General features: G+C 63.9%; 2 protein-coding genes across 2 annotated transcripts; both read left to right on the forward strand.

Moving 5' to 3' along the window:
• Positions 1-157: 157 nt before the first annotated feature.
• Positions 158-1,794, forward strand: DUSP28 (dual specificity phosphatase 28). The gene is made up of 2 exons (XM_032355391.1): positions 158-654; positions 777-1,794. The coding sequence occupies exons 1-2, from the start codon at positions 253-255 to the stop codon at positions 933-935; spliced, it is 561 nt and encodes a 186-aa protein (XP_032211282.1). The 5' UTR covers positions 158-252; the 3' UTR covers positions 936-1,794.
• A 3,361-nt stretch (positions 1,795-5,155) lies between these two features.
• Positions 5,156-14,996, forward strand: RNPEPL1 (arginyl aminopeptidase like 1). Its single transcript, XM_032355392.1, has 11 exons — positions 5,156-5,810; positions 9,026-9,166; positions 9,581-9,732; positions 10,270-10,386; positions 10,522-10,757; positions 10,991-11,104; positions 11,513-11,625; positions 11,855-11,963; positions 12,980-13,210; positions 13,285-13,427; positions 13,995-14,996. The coding sequence occupies exons 1-11, from the start codon at positions 5,280-5,282 to the stop codon at positions 14,280-14,282; spliced, it is 2,175 nt and encodes a 724-aa protein (XP_032211283.1). The 5' UTR covers positions 5,156-5,279; the 3' UTR covers positions 14,283-14,996.

Genomic DNA, 14,996 nt, shown 5'->3' on the forward strand with positions numbered 1-14,996 from the left:
CCGTCCATTCATCCCCACGTTCCGGCCCCGCCCGCCACGCTACAGCCAATCCCACTCGCCCACCCGCCCACGAGCCCAGCCAATGGCCACCACCCCCACCCGCATCCAATCAGAAGACGAGCCCGCCCTGCCCGGCCAATGCGGAGGCGGCCAGGGCCCTGCGGGTGGGACCCTCAGAGACCTTTAGGACCCCGGGGGTGCCCCACGGGCCGCCCGAACGCCTAAACTCGTGCCGCGACCCGGGCGCGGGTCATGGACCCGGGACCAGCCGACCGCCGCGAGGTCCCCGAGGTGGCCTTGCCGGCGCCGCCGCCATTCGTGCGCGTCGCCCCCTCGCTGTTCCTCGGGACTGCACGCGCCGCGGCCGCGCCGGAGCTGCTGGCACGCGCGGGAGTCACCCTGTGCGTCAATGTTTCGCGCCAGCAGCCCGGCCCGTGCGCGCCCGGCGTGGCCGAGCTGCGCGTGCCCGTGTTCGACGATCCGGCCGAGGACCTGCTGGCTCACCTGGAGCCCACCTGCGCCGCCATGGAGGCCGCGGTGCGCGCCGGCGGCGCCTGCCTGGTCTACTGCAAGAACGGCCGCAGCCGCTCGGCCGCAGTCTGCACCGCTTACCTCATGCGGCACCGCGGCCTCAGCCTGGCGGGGGCCTTCCAGGTGGGGCGGGCGGTCCAGGTGGGACGGGCCTTCCAGATGGGGCTGGCCTCCCAGGTTGGCGGGGGGATAGGGGCGCAGACGACCTTGGGGCGCTGCGTTCAACCTCTGCCTCTCGTACCCAGACGGTGAAGAGCGCCCGCCCAGTGGCCGAGCCCAATCCGGGTTTCTGGACTCAGCTGCAGAAGTACGAGGAGGCTCTGCAGTCCTTGCCCCGCCTGTCCATGGAGCCCGCGGGACCGTGCTCTGGAACGGGAGGAGATGAGCTCCAGAATGAGCCCTAGCCCTTCAGTCCCTGGAGAGGAGCCAGCCCCGAGTGCGGGGCGCATGGAATTGGAGGTAGTTGAAGCGCCGACCAGAGGGGGTCTTTGTCCTCCTTCCTGTGGCACAGAATTTTCATTTTCTGCTTCTTCCTGAAATGCCGCTTGAGCCCGTTTGACAGTACTGTGGGATTGTGTCCTCTGAAGAGGGGACTGGAAGCGTCCCTTCCTCAGTCAGCAGTTTTACCAGACAGGGCTTCGGTCAAGAAAATCAAAACCATGTGAGGAATTTTAGGCAGAAAGGTATTTAATACACAGAGCAAGGCCAGGGAGCCAAGGTCAGAAGGTAGGAAAGTACAGGAGTCAGGGAGACCCCTTTCCTCTCCCCAGTCCTAGTTGCCTGTCACTCTGATGTGGAGGAGGACACCAGCTCTGCTGGCAAAGCCTGTGCCTGCCACCTGTTGGAGCCATAGGGCTTGCCCCAAATCTCACCTGGTCCCATCAGAATCCAGCATGGGACCCAGGCCTGGAAATGCTGCAACAGAGGCCAGGATGTGAGGCTGCCTGGCGACAACCCAGCACCTGTGCCTGCCTCCAGCCGTACTGACCTCACAGCTTCCATAACAGCACCGAGCCCTGGCCTCATGTCACAGTTGCACTCACCACCTGTGCATCTGAGCCTGTGGCTTCAGACACATCTCACCTGCATCCTGGGATCTACAGGCTGTCCTAGAGAAGTAATCACCATCGACACCTTTAATTAAATAAGATTGGGGGGGACGGAAACCGGGTTACAATATGAATTACAGATAATACAGCCCCTGGTTAATATATTTCTCCCTATGCACATCAAGGTAATTAATAAAATATCGTAATTAGTGTTTATTGTTTCCCATCCCCACTACTCATGTTATGTTCTTCTCCTCAGCCTGCACCTCACTGGTCCTGGTCTTTCCTGGTGAGGTGACTCGAGGCTCCATTCCAAAGGGCCATGGGTGGCCCTGCCTAGGGCTGTGGCTTCCCTCATGTCGTCCTCAGCCGGGAGGACGGGAGGCATCGGGAGAACGTCCCAAGCTCAGCACACTCCTCCTGGTCCCAGCCCTCTTGCTCCTTCAAATCAGGACCAGTCACTGCACCCAGTCCAGCAGCCCCTGATGTGCATGTTGCCTCCGTGGCCTGAAGAGCCTGGAATGGTCAAGTGGTGTCTCAGCCTGCCATCTTGGGGGACATCTGTGTCACTGGGGAGAAGCATCGTAGCTGGGAACAAAACCTCGGACCCAGCAGAGCCCGGAGTCATGGGGATGGGAGGCTCACAGCTCGTAAGACACTGGGATGGCTGTGAAAGGGGCCCCTTCTCCCCACCGTTAGACCTGCGCCTGGGTCCTGACTGTGGCAGGAATGACACCCTCTGACGGTCCCTGGCTGCAAGCATATACCACACATTTGTAGGCCAACATCCAGCCCCTCGCAGTGTCACCAGTCACCAGCTCCTGCCCCCGAATGCTACTCCTGTCATGACCCCTTTGCAGCTCACCTCAGCCAAGCCACCTTCTACCACCTTCTACAGGACTTGCCAGCTGCCTCTCTCCAGGCCCCTCAGTGCTCACATCGCGTTGCCGCCAACCCCTTCCATAAGGAAGCTGCCATCACTGTCTCCACTCGGCAGGCAAGGCTACAGTGGCTTAGAGGTGAGCCGAGCAGTTTCCCAGGACCTGAGTCCAAGTTTTTAACCCAGCACGCTCACAGCATCTTTGCTGGGACACCCTCCCACTGCTGGCTGGCTGATGTGGCTCTGGGAAAGACATCTGTGGGCTGCATCAGTGTTTTACCCACTGGTTCTGTTTGACACACTGTCACCAGAGGCCCCATTCTCCTGAGGACCTCTGCCTGCCTCCACGTCCGCCTCCCAGCAGGTAAGGCCAGGGACCTGTCCCCTCCCAGGCACAGTGCCCCTGGAGGGGGGTGCCAGTCCATGAGCATTAGGGGAAGGCTGGGCATAGGCAGTGTCTACTACTTCAGCCCACCCAAGCCAGCCAGGATTTGATCACCAGCAGACAGTTTCCATGGGAGAAGCCCCAGCGTCTGATAGCCCTGATTCCGCCTTCGTCTCCCTGGGTCAGGTCGGGGTGGGGAGAGGGGAGAAGTGCATTGGAGCTGCTCCCAACCTCCCTCCCCTAGATAGTGGCTTTCCAGAAGGCTGGAGTGCAATGCTGCCTCCTGCTGCAGGGGAACAGACTGGCTACAGGGAAGGGGCTGTGTTGAAGACACTGTCCCCTGCAGGACAGAGACAGGGTGGAGACTGAGGACAACCACACCCCTGTACCTGTGGGCCTCACAGTTCACAAGGTGCCTCAGTGGGCTGACTTTGGTCCCACAAAACAGCTTTGTATGCTCTAAAACTGGCTTGTTTTGGTTCCTTTCATAAATGGGTAGCAGGCACCCCCCCCCCACAGGAGAAGGGGGGCGTAACAGCTGTGGACCAGCTAGGCTGCCCCACTCCACCCGTCCTGTGTGCAGAGTTGACCTTGGGGAGATAGGCAGGGCCCTCCAGCAGAGAAGGGATGAGAGGTAACCCCTGCTTCTCCAAGTTCAGGGTACTGGGAAGACAGGAAGCCCCTGATGGCTTCTGAGGGCACCGGTTGTTGGTCAACCTGACTGAGGGGACGAGGGTAGGCTCATCTGGATACCTACCTGTGGTCCTGATGTAGTCCTTATGCTCCTCCAGCCCCAGCCAACTGGCCTGGGGAAGGGGCTCAGAGAAGCTCCTAAATCTGGGAGTACAATATAAAACCCTCTGCCCAGCACCTCAGGACCATGCCATGTGGGCAGGCGCTGGGCCATGTGAACTTAGGACCAATCAGACCCCTGCTCTCTCCTCTTTTAAGTCTTAGACATAGAATTGATCTCCTCTTCCAGGTGACTACAGGAGCCCTGGGGATCCTGGGGAGTCTGGGGTTGTGTTACCCCAGCTAAGAGTATGCATGGGAAAATTAAAGCAATGCTTCAGTGCAAGTACTCCACACCAGTGGACATGGTCCTGCATCCCACCAACCATCGCTCCCACCGCTCCCCTGCTCTCAGGGAGGAAGGCAGGCGCCACCGCATGGGTTATAGGCAGAGACAGAGTCCAGAAGAATTAAATGCTACTCTGGGATAAGCAGAGGAGAGCGGTGTGTGAGGCTCCTGGATGCCCTTCCAGGCCCCAGAGCCCCTTTTCCCCAAAAATCTGAAGTCTTTCATCATGGTAACAGCACCATCTTGGTGGCCCCTCTCGTTCCATGGCTTCTGGTGGAGGCCTCCCTAGTGTGTAGCCCTCTCCTTTGGGCCCTGGTCTCTGGACAGGACCCTGCAACGTGGGGTGGGGAGCAGGGTGGATCCCGCTAAGGCCCCAGCACTCACCTGCTCCACAGGGGGAGGCCTTCAGGGCCCTGCAGCATTTTCTGTGAAGATGGACTATCCACTGGGACCATCACAGTTGCCACTGGCCAGTACCCTACACACGCGTAGAGACCTTGAAACACGGCTATGCCAGGGAGGAACTAAATTGTATTTCATTTCAATCTAAACAGCCACACGTGGCTAGAACCACCTTATCAGACAGCACAGCCCTAAGGCCCCCAAGCTCCAGCATGGGCCACAACACAGACCACTGGTCTCATGGGGGGGGGGGGGGGGGCGTATATGCACCTCCTGGCTTTGAAGAAGCAGAGACTGCACTAGGCAGCCCTTGCCCCCAGGAACCCGCCCACAGCAACCCTGAGGAGTCCCGGCAGAAGAGCACAGGGCTTGGGAGGCCGCTTGGGCAGCTGGTGCCCCCAAGCCCCCGTGCGCCCTGGTCCTCCAGAACACAACACACCGGCACCCGCGCCCAGGACCCCCGGTCTGCTGGCCCACCCCTCTCACTTTGGCCCTGGTGCCCCGCACACAGCTCCCCCGGCTCCCAGCCCGGCGAACCCCCCAACATGGCCCGCGCACCGGCACATGCCGTCCCCCGCTCCCAGGTTTCCCACGCACGGCGCCTCCAGCTCCCCACTCCCCGGCCTGCCCCCAAGCAGAGCGTCCCTGACTTCGGGTCCCCCGAGCACTCCGCCCCCGCCCGCCCCCGCCCGCCCCCGCCCCCGCCCCGCTCCCGTGCGCTCGGCGTCCCCGGCTCCCCCGGCCCGGCCCGGCGCACAGCGCCCCCGGCGGCGGCCGAGCGGAGCCCGAGCGGGGCGGCGCACGGCACGGGGCCGGGCCGGGCGGCTCCCGGCGCGACTTCCTGTTGTGCCCGCGCCCCGCCGCCGCCACCGCCACCGCCCGGCGCCCCTTGCCCGCTCTCCGCGGCCCGGCGCGGCCGCCGCCCATGGATTTCACCTAGCGCGGTCGGCTATGGCGGCGCAGTGCTGCTGCTGCAAGGCGCCCGGCGCCGAGGCCGCGCCCGCTCGCCCGCCGCCGGAGCCGCCGCCCGCCCTGGACGTGGCCTCGGCCTCCAGCGCGCAGCTCTTCCGCCTCCGCCACCTGCAGCTGGGCCTGGAGCTGCGGCCCGAGGCGCGCGAGCTGGCCGGCTGCTTGGTGCTCGAGCTGTGCGCGCTGCGGCCCGCGCCCCGCGCGCTCGTGCTCGACGCGCACCCGGCCTTGCGCCTGCACTCGGCCGCCTTCCGCCGCGCCCCCGCCGCCGCCGCCGCCGAGCCCCCCTGCGCCTTCGCGTTCGCGGCCGCCGGGCCCGGGCCCGCGCCGCCGCCGCCACTGCCCGCCTTCCCCGGGGCGCCCGGCGCTGAGCCCGCCTGCTGCCCGCTGGCCTTCAGGGTGGACCCGTTCACCGACTACGGCTCCTCGCTCACTGTCACGTTGCCGCCCGAGCTGCAAGCGCACCAGCCCTTCCAGGTCATCCTGCGCTACACCTCGACCGACGCCCCGGCCGTGAGTCCGCGGGGCCGGGGCTCAGGGTGGTCTCCAGGCGGCCTCTCCCCGCGCTGCCTGCCAAGGGGGCCCTAACCAGCGGTCTGCCCCTAGGGCACCTGCAGAGAGGGCGGAGCCAGCCCGGCCCCAGGGAGCCTGCGGCCTCTGGCCTGGCACCCTCCACCTGGCCCTGGAGTCCTGTTCAGGTGCCCACAGTGATTTCCAGCGGATGCCTGGGGAGTTTTTAGGAACCTTAGAAACAGTGAGAGTCCTGGTGCTGGCCTAGTGGAGGGGGGCAAGGGACAGCATGCCACCCAGGGAGACCTCTCCTTTCATTAGTGCTAGGGTTGTCCCTGCCCTGGGATGAGGACAGCTTCCAGTGGGTACGAGCCAGTCCAGACCTCTGCTGGAGCCTGGCACCAGGGGCCAGCCGGTGGGTGGTGTCAGACGTACAAGGGCCTCCGTGTGACATAGGTCTTCAGAGCACCCAGGGGCAGCTGATCTGCTCTCTGGAGGTGGCGTGAGAGACTGAGCTGCCAGAGCCACACAGAGTCCGGCTTGGCTCTGTGCCTTGGGCCTTGTGGGTGAGGACTGGCAGGGGCTGCGGCCGGGTGCCCCGCAGATACGCACGTGGGCTCTGCAGGGCTTTGGGCACCCACCACCCACCACCCCAGAGGCTCTGCCAGAAAGCCCGGGTGGCTCGGGTCTGCCGCAATGAGACCCTTAAGACGGAGCAGGCCCTTTCACTCCTGCAGCATGGAGCCTGCCTGGGTTCCCATGTGGACAGCACACATGCGACATCGCTCTCCCCCCACGGATACAGCGTGCACGCAGCTCTGGGAGGCCCTGGGGGTTCCATCTGTCACTGCCTGTAGCATGCAAAGGGACAGGTGGGGTGGTGGCATCTGGCCAGGAGCCACCAAGGTGACATCCGGATGGGAAGAGCTTGGACCAGATGCACACCTGTGGGCTTCCAGTGTGATTCCCTGGAACCCTCAGCAGGCCCCACCACCACAGTGCCTGCCCTGAGCTCCCCCAAGTGTGCCAGCTTGCTGGTCTGCTTTGTTGGCCCCTGCCGCCTGCGCAGGTAATCTGGGGCTCTGACGGGTGGCAGATGTGTCTCCCGCATGGCAGTGAGAACACAGAGACATACTTCTCCCTGACCTCAATCTGGGAGCTTGCAGCCTTTGCGTCTGGTCCATTTAAGACCATGACCAGCAGAACGGTGGGGCCGGGACCCATGCCAGGCCGCTGGAGATTGGGGCAGGCCAGTGAGAGCAGCCGTCATCCCTGTGTGACTGGAGCAGAGAGGGGCATCATGGTCCCCACAGATAGTGCAGCTGTGGGCATGGGGACTAGGGGACTAGGCCCACCAGCTGGGTCACTTGCAGAGGACAGAGGCTCTGGCCTCTGACCCCGGGCCCCCACCATCCTGCAGGAACACCTCAGGGCTCAGGCTCTTCCTCTCTCTAGCTTGTTCTAGGATTCAGGCCTAGATCCCTAAACCTGTCCCAGTGCCAGGCGAGGCTGCAGCTTCCTGGGAGTGGGGACCCACCCCTCCAGAGGCAGTTTGTCTCTTGTATCCCATTCCTGAACATCATACCCTGCCCCCACCCCAGCAAGAACAGCTTTCTTCCTGCCCTGCGGCGTCCAGAGTCAGCAGCCTCCCCCTTCACCAGCCCCTTGGACCCTGCACCCTGAAAGAATTTGGCGGCTCACCTCCGGGGCCGGGCCTTGCCTACCTGGGGGTCTGTGCCAGCCCCCCACTCCCAGGGAGGACTGTGGCCCCCGTTGGTCTCAGCTAGGCTAAGGAGAGAGCAGTGCTAGCTGGGCCCTCTGGCTGGGCTGAGAAGTGGATGCTGGTGGTGGGAACAGAGAGCCTGAGCTGGGCGCAGCCTGCAGATAGCCCAAGGAAGGGAGGGGTTAGTGGGAGGGGAGGCTGTGGTGGGAGAGGGGTCTGGGGGACTGTGGGCGCCTATCCCCAGCATGAGCCAAGGACCACCTGAAGCAGGATCTGCTGCAGAGTCTCCTTAACGCAGATTCCTGGGTGCGGGCCCCTGGCAGTTCTGGGTCAGGGGCCAGGACTCTGCAGTTTTGAACAGGCTCCCTGGACGGGCCTTCTGCACAAATGGGGCAGCCTGAGGTGGGAGATGAGGGGTCAGCAGAAAAGAACATACAACTGCCGGCTTCCCGAAGTGAGGGGACAGAGACGAAGCAGCCGAAAGGAAGTTTCCAAAAGAAACTGGTGAACGTTGGCCAGGAGTCTGGCCGGAACCAAATAGGCAGACTTGCCCCGTCTGGAAATCCACCCGGGGCTGTGGTCTGTGGTGGTGGTGCAGGGGAGGGGGTGGCGGCCCCTCCTGGGTCTGGTGGTCCACCGCTTCTGCGATCTCAGCATGAACCACTGTGGGGGGGTCCACAGCCATGGATTCCACGGGCTCATCACTTGCAGAGGGTGGGTGGGGGGTGCTTCCTGGGTGGAGACTTGTGTGCTTGGTCACTGGAGCAGACAAGGAACAATCTAGTTTGCTCCAGTGATCACATGCCAGTACAGGGGAATGTGGGGAGAACAGAGTTCAGGGGGCCACACATAGGCCCCAGCAGTCCTCCCGTGGCCACTCCTGGCCTGCCCAGCCCATCCTTTCCAAGTGCCTGATCCCATGCTTGGTGGTGGCCCTGGGCTCAGGAGCTCCCTTCCGGTATGTGGGGTCATCAGGAAGCACCAGTTTCTCTCATGTTCACGTTCTCGGCTCCCTTTCCTTGCTGCCGGCCTGTAAGAACTTGGACTTGTGTCTTTGACACTGCTTCAGTTTCCCTTCGGAAGCTTGGACGAGGGGCTGGGGCCAGGAGACCCCCTGGGCTGGCTCCTAGGTGCCCAGCCTCCTGCTGGCCACGTTATAGGTCCACTAAGGGCTGGGTAGGTGACGGTGACCAGGAACGGCTGTTGGCCCTGGAGGAGCCCAAGCAGGCCATCTCTTCCCGGGCCCTCGCTGTCTTCCTCTCCATCTGCTGCCCCCAGAGGCTCTGGGCCAAGAAGCCTGAGCAGGACCACAGGTTTGGGGCCACTCATAAGGCCCTGCCCTTTCCTGGAAACTTGCCCAGCTTCCTGGAGTGAGGCATGGTTGGTAGGGGGGTTCCTGGCATCCCCATCCCCTTTCCGTGAGACAGGGGCCCTGGTGCCTCACTGTGGTGGGAAGGGTGGCCCTGGCTGATGCCTGCCCACCGCCTGCCTGCAGATCTGGTGGCTGGACCCTGAGCTGACTTATGGCAACGCCAAGCCCTTCGTCTTCACCCAGGGCCACTCCGTGTGCAACCGCTCCTTCTTCCCCTGCTTCGACACGCCCGCGGTCAAGTGCACCTACTCGGCTGTTGTCAAGGTCAGCATCCCCTAGCCTGGCCTGCCTCCTCACCACCCTCTAGGAAGGAGCCCAGTGTGGGAGGGGGCAGTCAGAGAGGGGTTGCCAGCAGAATGTGTGGACTCTTTGTGATGAGAGATGCCCTGACGGGGATGTGGCTGTCCAGCCCAGGTCGCGGGGCTCGCCATTGGGGATGTGGGGCTCCCTGCAATGAATATGGGGTTTCCTGACCTGGGGTGTGGAGTTGCCATAGGTCACCCTGACAGGGTGCATGGGATTGCCCGTCCTGGATAGGGCATGCCCTGTTGGAGGATGTGGGGTTTCTAGTCGTGATCTGGGGTTCCCTGGCCTGGGTTGTAGGGCTTTCCACCAGAGCGTGGGGTTCCCCATCCAGGACGCAGGGTGCCCTGATGGGTGGGGGCTCCTCGCACGCAGGCCCCGTCGGGGGTGCAGGTGCTGATGAGCGCCACGCAGAGCACCTACGTGGAGGAGGAGGGCGTCTACCGCTTCCACATGGAGCACCCCGTGCCCGCCTACCTCGTGGCCCTTGTGGCCGGGGACCTCCAGCCGGCAGACATCGGGCCCAGGTAGGGCCACTGCTGCTCGCTTCCTGCAGTGGCTGCCACCGGGGGAGCCCAGGCTCTGGGGAAGTCCTGCCACGGGCGGGGCACGGGGCCTGCATCTGTGGCTGCCCCGGGGGGACCCCGCAGCATGGGGACCAGCCCCACCCCCCGCCCTGTCTTGCCTCAGCCAGAGCCCATCCCTGCCAGGTCCCTCGCACCTGCCCATCCCCAACCCAGAAGCTGGGGGCTCTTAGCCTCCTCAGGGCCCCCCTCAGGCCTATCCCCCTGCTGGAGCCGCACCACAGCCCCACGCACCCTCCAGCCTGGGCGGGTTTTTTCAAGTCAGTGATGGGTGAATCCCAGCCCCCAAGTCAGCATGTGTCTTGGCCGTTGCCATGGGAAGGGCCTACGGGGGGGGGGGGGGGGGGGCGGGGGGGCTGGGGGGGTGGGTAGCCCTCAAGTGAGGCGGGGCATTTGGGCCCATAGGAGAGGGGAGACCTGGTCGGGGAGCGGGTTTGGGGGGCCGGTCAGCCTCTGCCTGCCCTCTCCGCCCTGTGATAGGAGCCGGGTATGGGCCGAGCCGTGCCTCCTGCCCACGGCCACCAGCAAGCTGTCGGGTGCAGTGGAGCAGTGGCTGAGCGCAGCCGAGCGGCTGTACGGGCCGTACCTGTGGGGCAGGTATGTCCCGGGGAGGCAGAGGGCAAGTCCCGCCCTCCCAAGGGGTGAACTGGGGCCTACTGGGGAGGAAGAGCCACGCACCACCCAGGCCCACAGCGGCCTTGGGTCATCTGCCCACCCTCCCACCCCGAGCAGGTACGACATTGTCTTCCTGCCCCCCTCCTTCCCCATCGTGGCTATGGAGAACCCCTGCCTCACATTCATCATCTCCTCCATCCTGGAGAGTGATGAGTTCCTGGTCATCGATGTCATCCACGAGGTGGCCCACAGCTGGTTCGGCAATGCCGTCACCAATGCCACGTGGGAGGAGATGTGGTTGAGCGAGGGCTTGGCCACCTACGCCCAGCGCCGAATCACCACCGAGACCTACGGTACTGCCTGTGACCAGCCCTCAGTAGTGGGGTGGGGGGCAGGGAGGGCCGGTAGCAGGAGGCTGGTGCCACCAAGGGGCTGAGAGTCCAGCCTGTACCCCAGCATGTGTGTGTCCAGCAGGGTGGCCTTGGGTCTGCTCCATGGGGCTCAGGGTGGGGAGCCACTGGGGCAAGTAGCCTCAGACTTGCCCAGGTGCTCAGGCTGCCTGCACTGTCCCCCTGCCCCCGTCCAGGGGCTGCCTTCACCTGTCTGGAGACGGCCTTCCGCCTGGATGCCCTGCACAGGCAGATGAAACTCCTTGGGGAGGACAGTCCAGTGAGCAAGCTGCAGGTCAAGCTGGAGCCAGGTACCCACTCCCACCAGGCCTCGCCTCAGGCCCTGCAGACATCACCCTGTAGGGCTTTACCCTGCCATCCCTTGCTTCCTCTGGCCAGAGTGTCTCTGGCTGAATCCCTGCCAAGGCCAGGCCAGGTGTCCCCAGCCCTAGGAAGGCCTCCCTTAGGCTCCCTCAGCCTGCCACCCTCTCTCCTGGGCTCTGAGCACTGACCATCATGTCATGTAGGCCCTCGGGTTCTGCCAAGGCTTTCCGGGCAGGGCAGGCCCCCCTACTGCACTCCTGGGCATCCAGGTACATGAGGGCCTTCAGCCCTTCCTGCTCCACAGCATGTGACCCCCCCCCAGGGCCCCCTCACCATCCTGGGAGACCTGTTTGGGGTAGGAACACTGCCCAGACCTATGGGTGTTCCCCTTGCAGGGGTGAACCCCAGCCACCTGATGAACCTGTTTACTTATGAGAAGGGCTACTGCTTCGTGTACTACTTGTCCCAGCTTTGTGGAGACCCCCAGCGCTTCGATGACTTTCTCCGGGTAAGCAGTCCTGCCCTCCGCCCACCCCGAGCCCCTCCCCACCTCCCGGGGCTGCCTCCTGTCCTGGGTGCAGCAGGGCAGGACACCACCTCCTCCCTCTAGCTCCCTCTCCGTTTCAGCCACTTGGCCAGGCCCATACGGCCACACAGTGCCTCTGTGCCCACCCTGCTCTAGTGGGGGATGGTGTGCCCAGCCCCCAGGCCTGCTGAGCCCTGCTCCACCTGTGTAGGCCTACGTGGAGAAGTATAAGTTCACCAGCGTGGTAGCTCAGGACCTGTTGGACTCTTTCCTGAGCTTCTTTCCAGAGCTGAAGGAGCAAAGCGTGGACTGCCGGGCAGGTGAGGCCCACTGCCTGCCCTCTGTCTGTGGCCAGCTGGCCCTTAGCCCACCGGGGGAGCAGAGAGGATGGCAGAGAGATTTACTGCACAGGCTGCCGCTTCTGCCTAGGGAAAGGCCCCTTCAGTTCAGCTGTCCCTCCTTCAGCCAGATGGTGTATGAGCCTCACACTGGGACACCATGGGTACGGAGGAGCCTGTGCTTCCTATCCTGTTGGGGCCCAGGAGGCTTCCCTGAGGAGGCTCCTCTTAGGTCAAGCAAACTGAATTAGGCAGTATGTGCAAAGGGCTTGGTGTACGGTTGCTTGGGTAGAGGGAGGTTTGCGTTGGAGCTGTCTGAGGCCTGGCCCACCTGTGTGATGCCCATAAAGATGTCTCTGGGGCTCCAAGGGCTGGGGGCCAAAGCAGAGACTGGGGTCTGACGTCTAGGGAGAGGCCAAGATTTGCTGGAGAGCAACGAGGTGTGGCTGGTGGTCTGGACAAGGTGGCTCTGCTCTGGAAGGTTAATAAGTACACCAAGAGTTTTGGGGGTGGGAGGGATGGACAGCATCTGCCCCCAGAGTGGCCCAGGGCTTTAGAGCAGACTGTCAGTTTATCAGCTGGCTGCTGGCCAGCCCCCCGTATGGTGCAGACCACCCCCCATACCCACCGACTCCTACCATCACTGCTCCCACCACACCCCCGGTGCCAAGGTTGGGTTTAAAGTGCCTCACTGTTTGGTATCCATGAGAGGCATGGAGGGACAGGGGTACCATATTCACCAACCTGATTCTTCTGCACCACCCCCTCATGCTCCTTCACAGAGGCCACTCCTGTGGCTCAATGTGGCAGGTGCCAGAGCTGACCCCAGCCTGCCCTAGCTGCCTCTCCCTGAGGCTCCCAGGCCCTGGGACAGCCACACCCAGCGACACCCTCGGCGTCTGGGGTCTCCTGGCGTGGGTGGGGACCCCAGGATGTTATCTCCCAGGCCTTGGGACATTCACACCCAGGGGGACCCCCGGACGCTCTCTCCCCTGTAGGGCTGGAGTTCGAGCGCTGGCTCAACGCCACGGGCCCCCCACTGGCCGAGCCGGACCTGTCTCAGGGATCCAGCCTGACCCGGCCCGTGGAGGCCCTCTTCCAGCTGTGGACCGCAGAGCCTCTGGACCAGGCAGCCGCCTCAGCTAGTGCCATCGACATCTCCAAGTGGAAGACCTTCCAGACAGCGCTATTCCTAGACCGGCTCCTGGATGGGTCCCCACTGCCCCAGGGTGGGTCCTGCAGCTGCCAGGGTGGGTGGGGTGGGGTGTGCCTGCCCAGCCCTGACCTGCCTGTGGCCCTGCAGAGGTGGTGATGAGCCTGTCCAAGTGCTACTCGTCCCTGCTGGACTCGATGAACGCTGAGATCCGCATCCGCTGGCTGCAGATCGTGGTCCGCAACGACTACTACCCCGACCTGCACCGGGTCCGGCGGTTCCTGGAGAGCCAGGTGCGGGCCCCCTGCACAAGCACCCCCCCACACACTGCCACCACAGCCTGGGCATCCAGGACAACCGGGTGGGGGACATGCAGTGTCTGGGCTGCCATGGGAGGGGCGGTGGCACACCAGGTGGGAGGAGCTTGGACCCCATCAGTCCTCTAGAGGGAGAGCTGGGAGAATAGTCTGGAAATCTAGGCCTCCGTGGCCCTAGGCCTGTAGGCAGTCCCATGTTTGACCTGGTCCCAGGGCTGTCTGAGGATCCCAGGCCTCCAGGGGCTCTAGACACCCCCACCCCCGTTCCACACGGGTTGTCCCCCATCAGTGCCCCTGAGTCCAAGCTCTCTGGAAGTGAGGCCTCTGCAGAAGGCCCATAGTGGTGTATGAGGTGAGACGCCTTGGCAGCATGAGTGAGGGCAGTGCAGGTCTGGGCAGGCGGTGGGGCGGGGCTGTGGGGGGGACAGGAACCTGGCTGGTATTGGGAGTGCGGCTGGGGCTGGGAGCTGGCTGGCAGGCTGGCTGTGGGGGGCGGAGCGGGGCTGGGGCAGGGCCAGGGCGACGGTGTGCCCACCTCCCCAGATGTCCCGCATGTACACCATCCCGCTGTATGAGGACCTCTGCACCGGCGCACTCAAGTCCTTTGCCCTGGAGGTGTTCTACCAGACACAGGGCCGGCTGCACCCCAACCTGCGCAGGACCATCCAGCAGATCCTGTCCCAGGGCCTGGGCCCCAGTGCCGAGCCTAGCGTGGAGCAGGCCAGTGCCGGAGCGGACTCGGAGGTGGACGCAGACACGCCAGCCCTGCTGCTTGGCGACGAGGCCCCCAGCAGTGCCATTTCTCTCAGGGACGTCAACGTGTCTGCCTAGCCCTGACCTCCCAGACACCACGATTGTGCCTTCCGTGGCCCGGGCATGCCGTGACTGTGCCTCGGCTCTGGCTGGGAGCTCCCTGGGGCCCATGCCGCCTCCTGCAGACTCTCCCAGGGACCTCCTCATGGCTGGCACTGCCCGTGGACCTGGTCCCCCCAGCTCTCTTGCACTGCAGGCCCGCAGCAGCCAGCACACGCCATGCCTCCCTGTCTTGACACTGACCGCCGGGCACTGCCCTTGGGGTGATAGCCCCACAGTCCCCACGGCTACTGCCACACTGTGCCTTACATCTGCCGCGACGTCCAGGCTGCCCTGTCCCCATAGCACGCCTCCACACCGCGGAGCCCTGCACCCCACCCCGGGGTCGGCAGTCTCAGTTGGCCCCTGGCAGAGGACAAGGACACAGACATGCCCTTAGCATAGGGTCAGGGGACACTGAGGAGAGGGTGGACCTCCCTGGGGAGGGGTCCCCAGAAAGCCTTAGCCCCTCAGGGAACACGGGGTCCTGGGCCCCAGGGGAAGTGGGACAGGACAGTCTGTCTTGTGGCTGTAACACCCCACAGGGAAGAGGGCAGGTGGGGCTGGTGCTCTCTTTAGGCCCACCATGCTGGGAGAGGCCTGGGGGCCCTGGCAGTCCAAGCTGGGCTTACTGGGGGACCTCTGCAACAGGGTCACCATGACTGTCCCATTAAACCTCCACTCTGCAAACAA

Source organism: Mustela erminea, chromosome 8 (assembly GCF_009829155.1).
Source record: "Mustela erminea isolate mMusErm1 chromosome 8, mMusErm1.Pri, whole genome shotgun sequence".
In the NCBI taxonomy this organism is placed as follows: domain Eukaryota; kingdom Metazoa; phylum Chordata; class Mammalia; order Carnivora; family Mustelidae; genus Mustela; species Mustela erminea.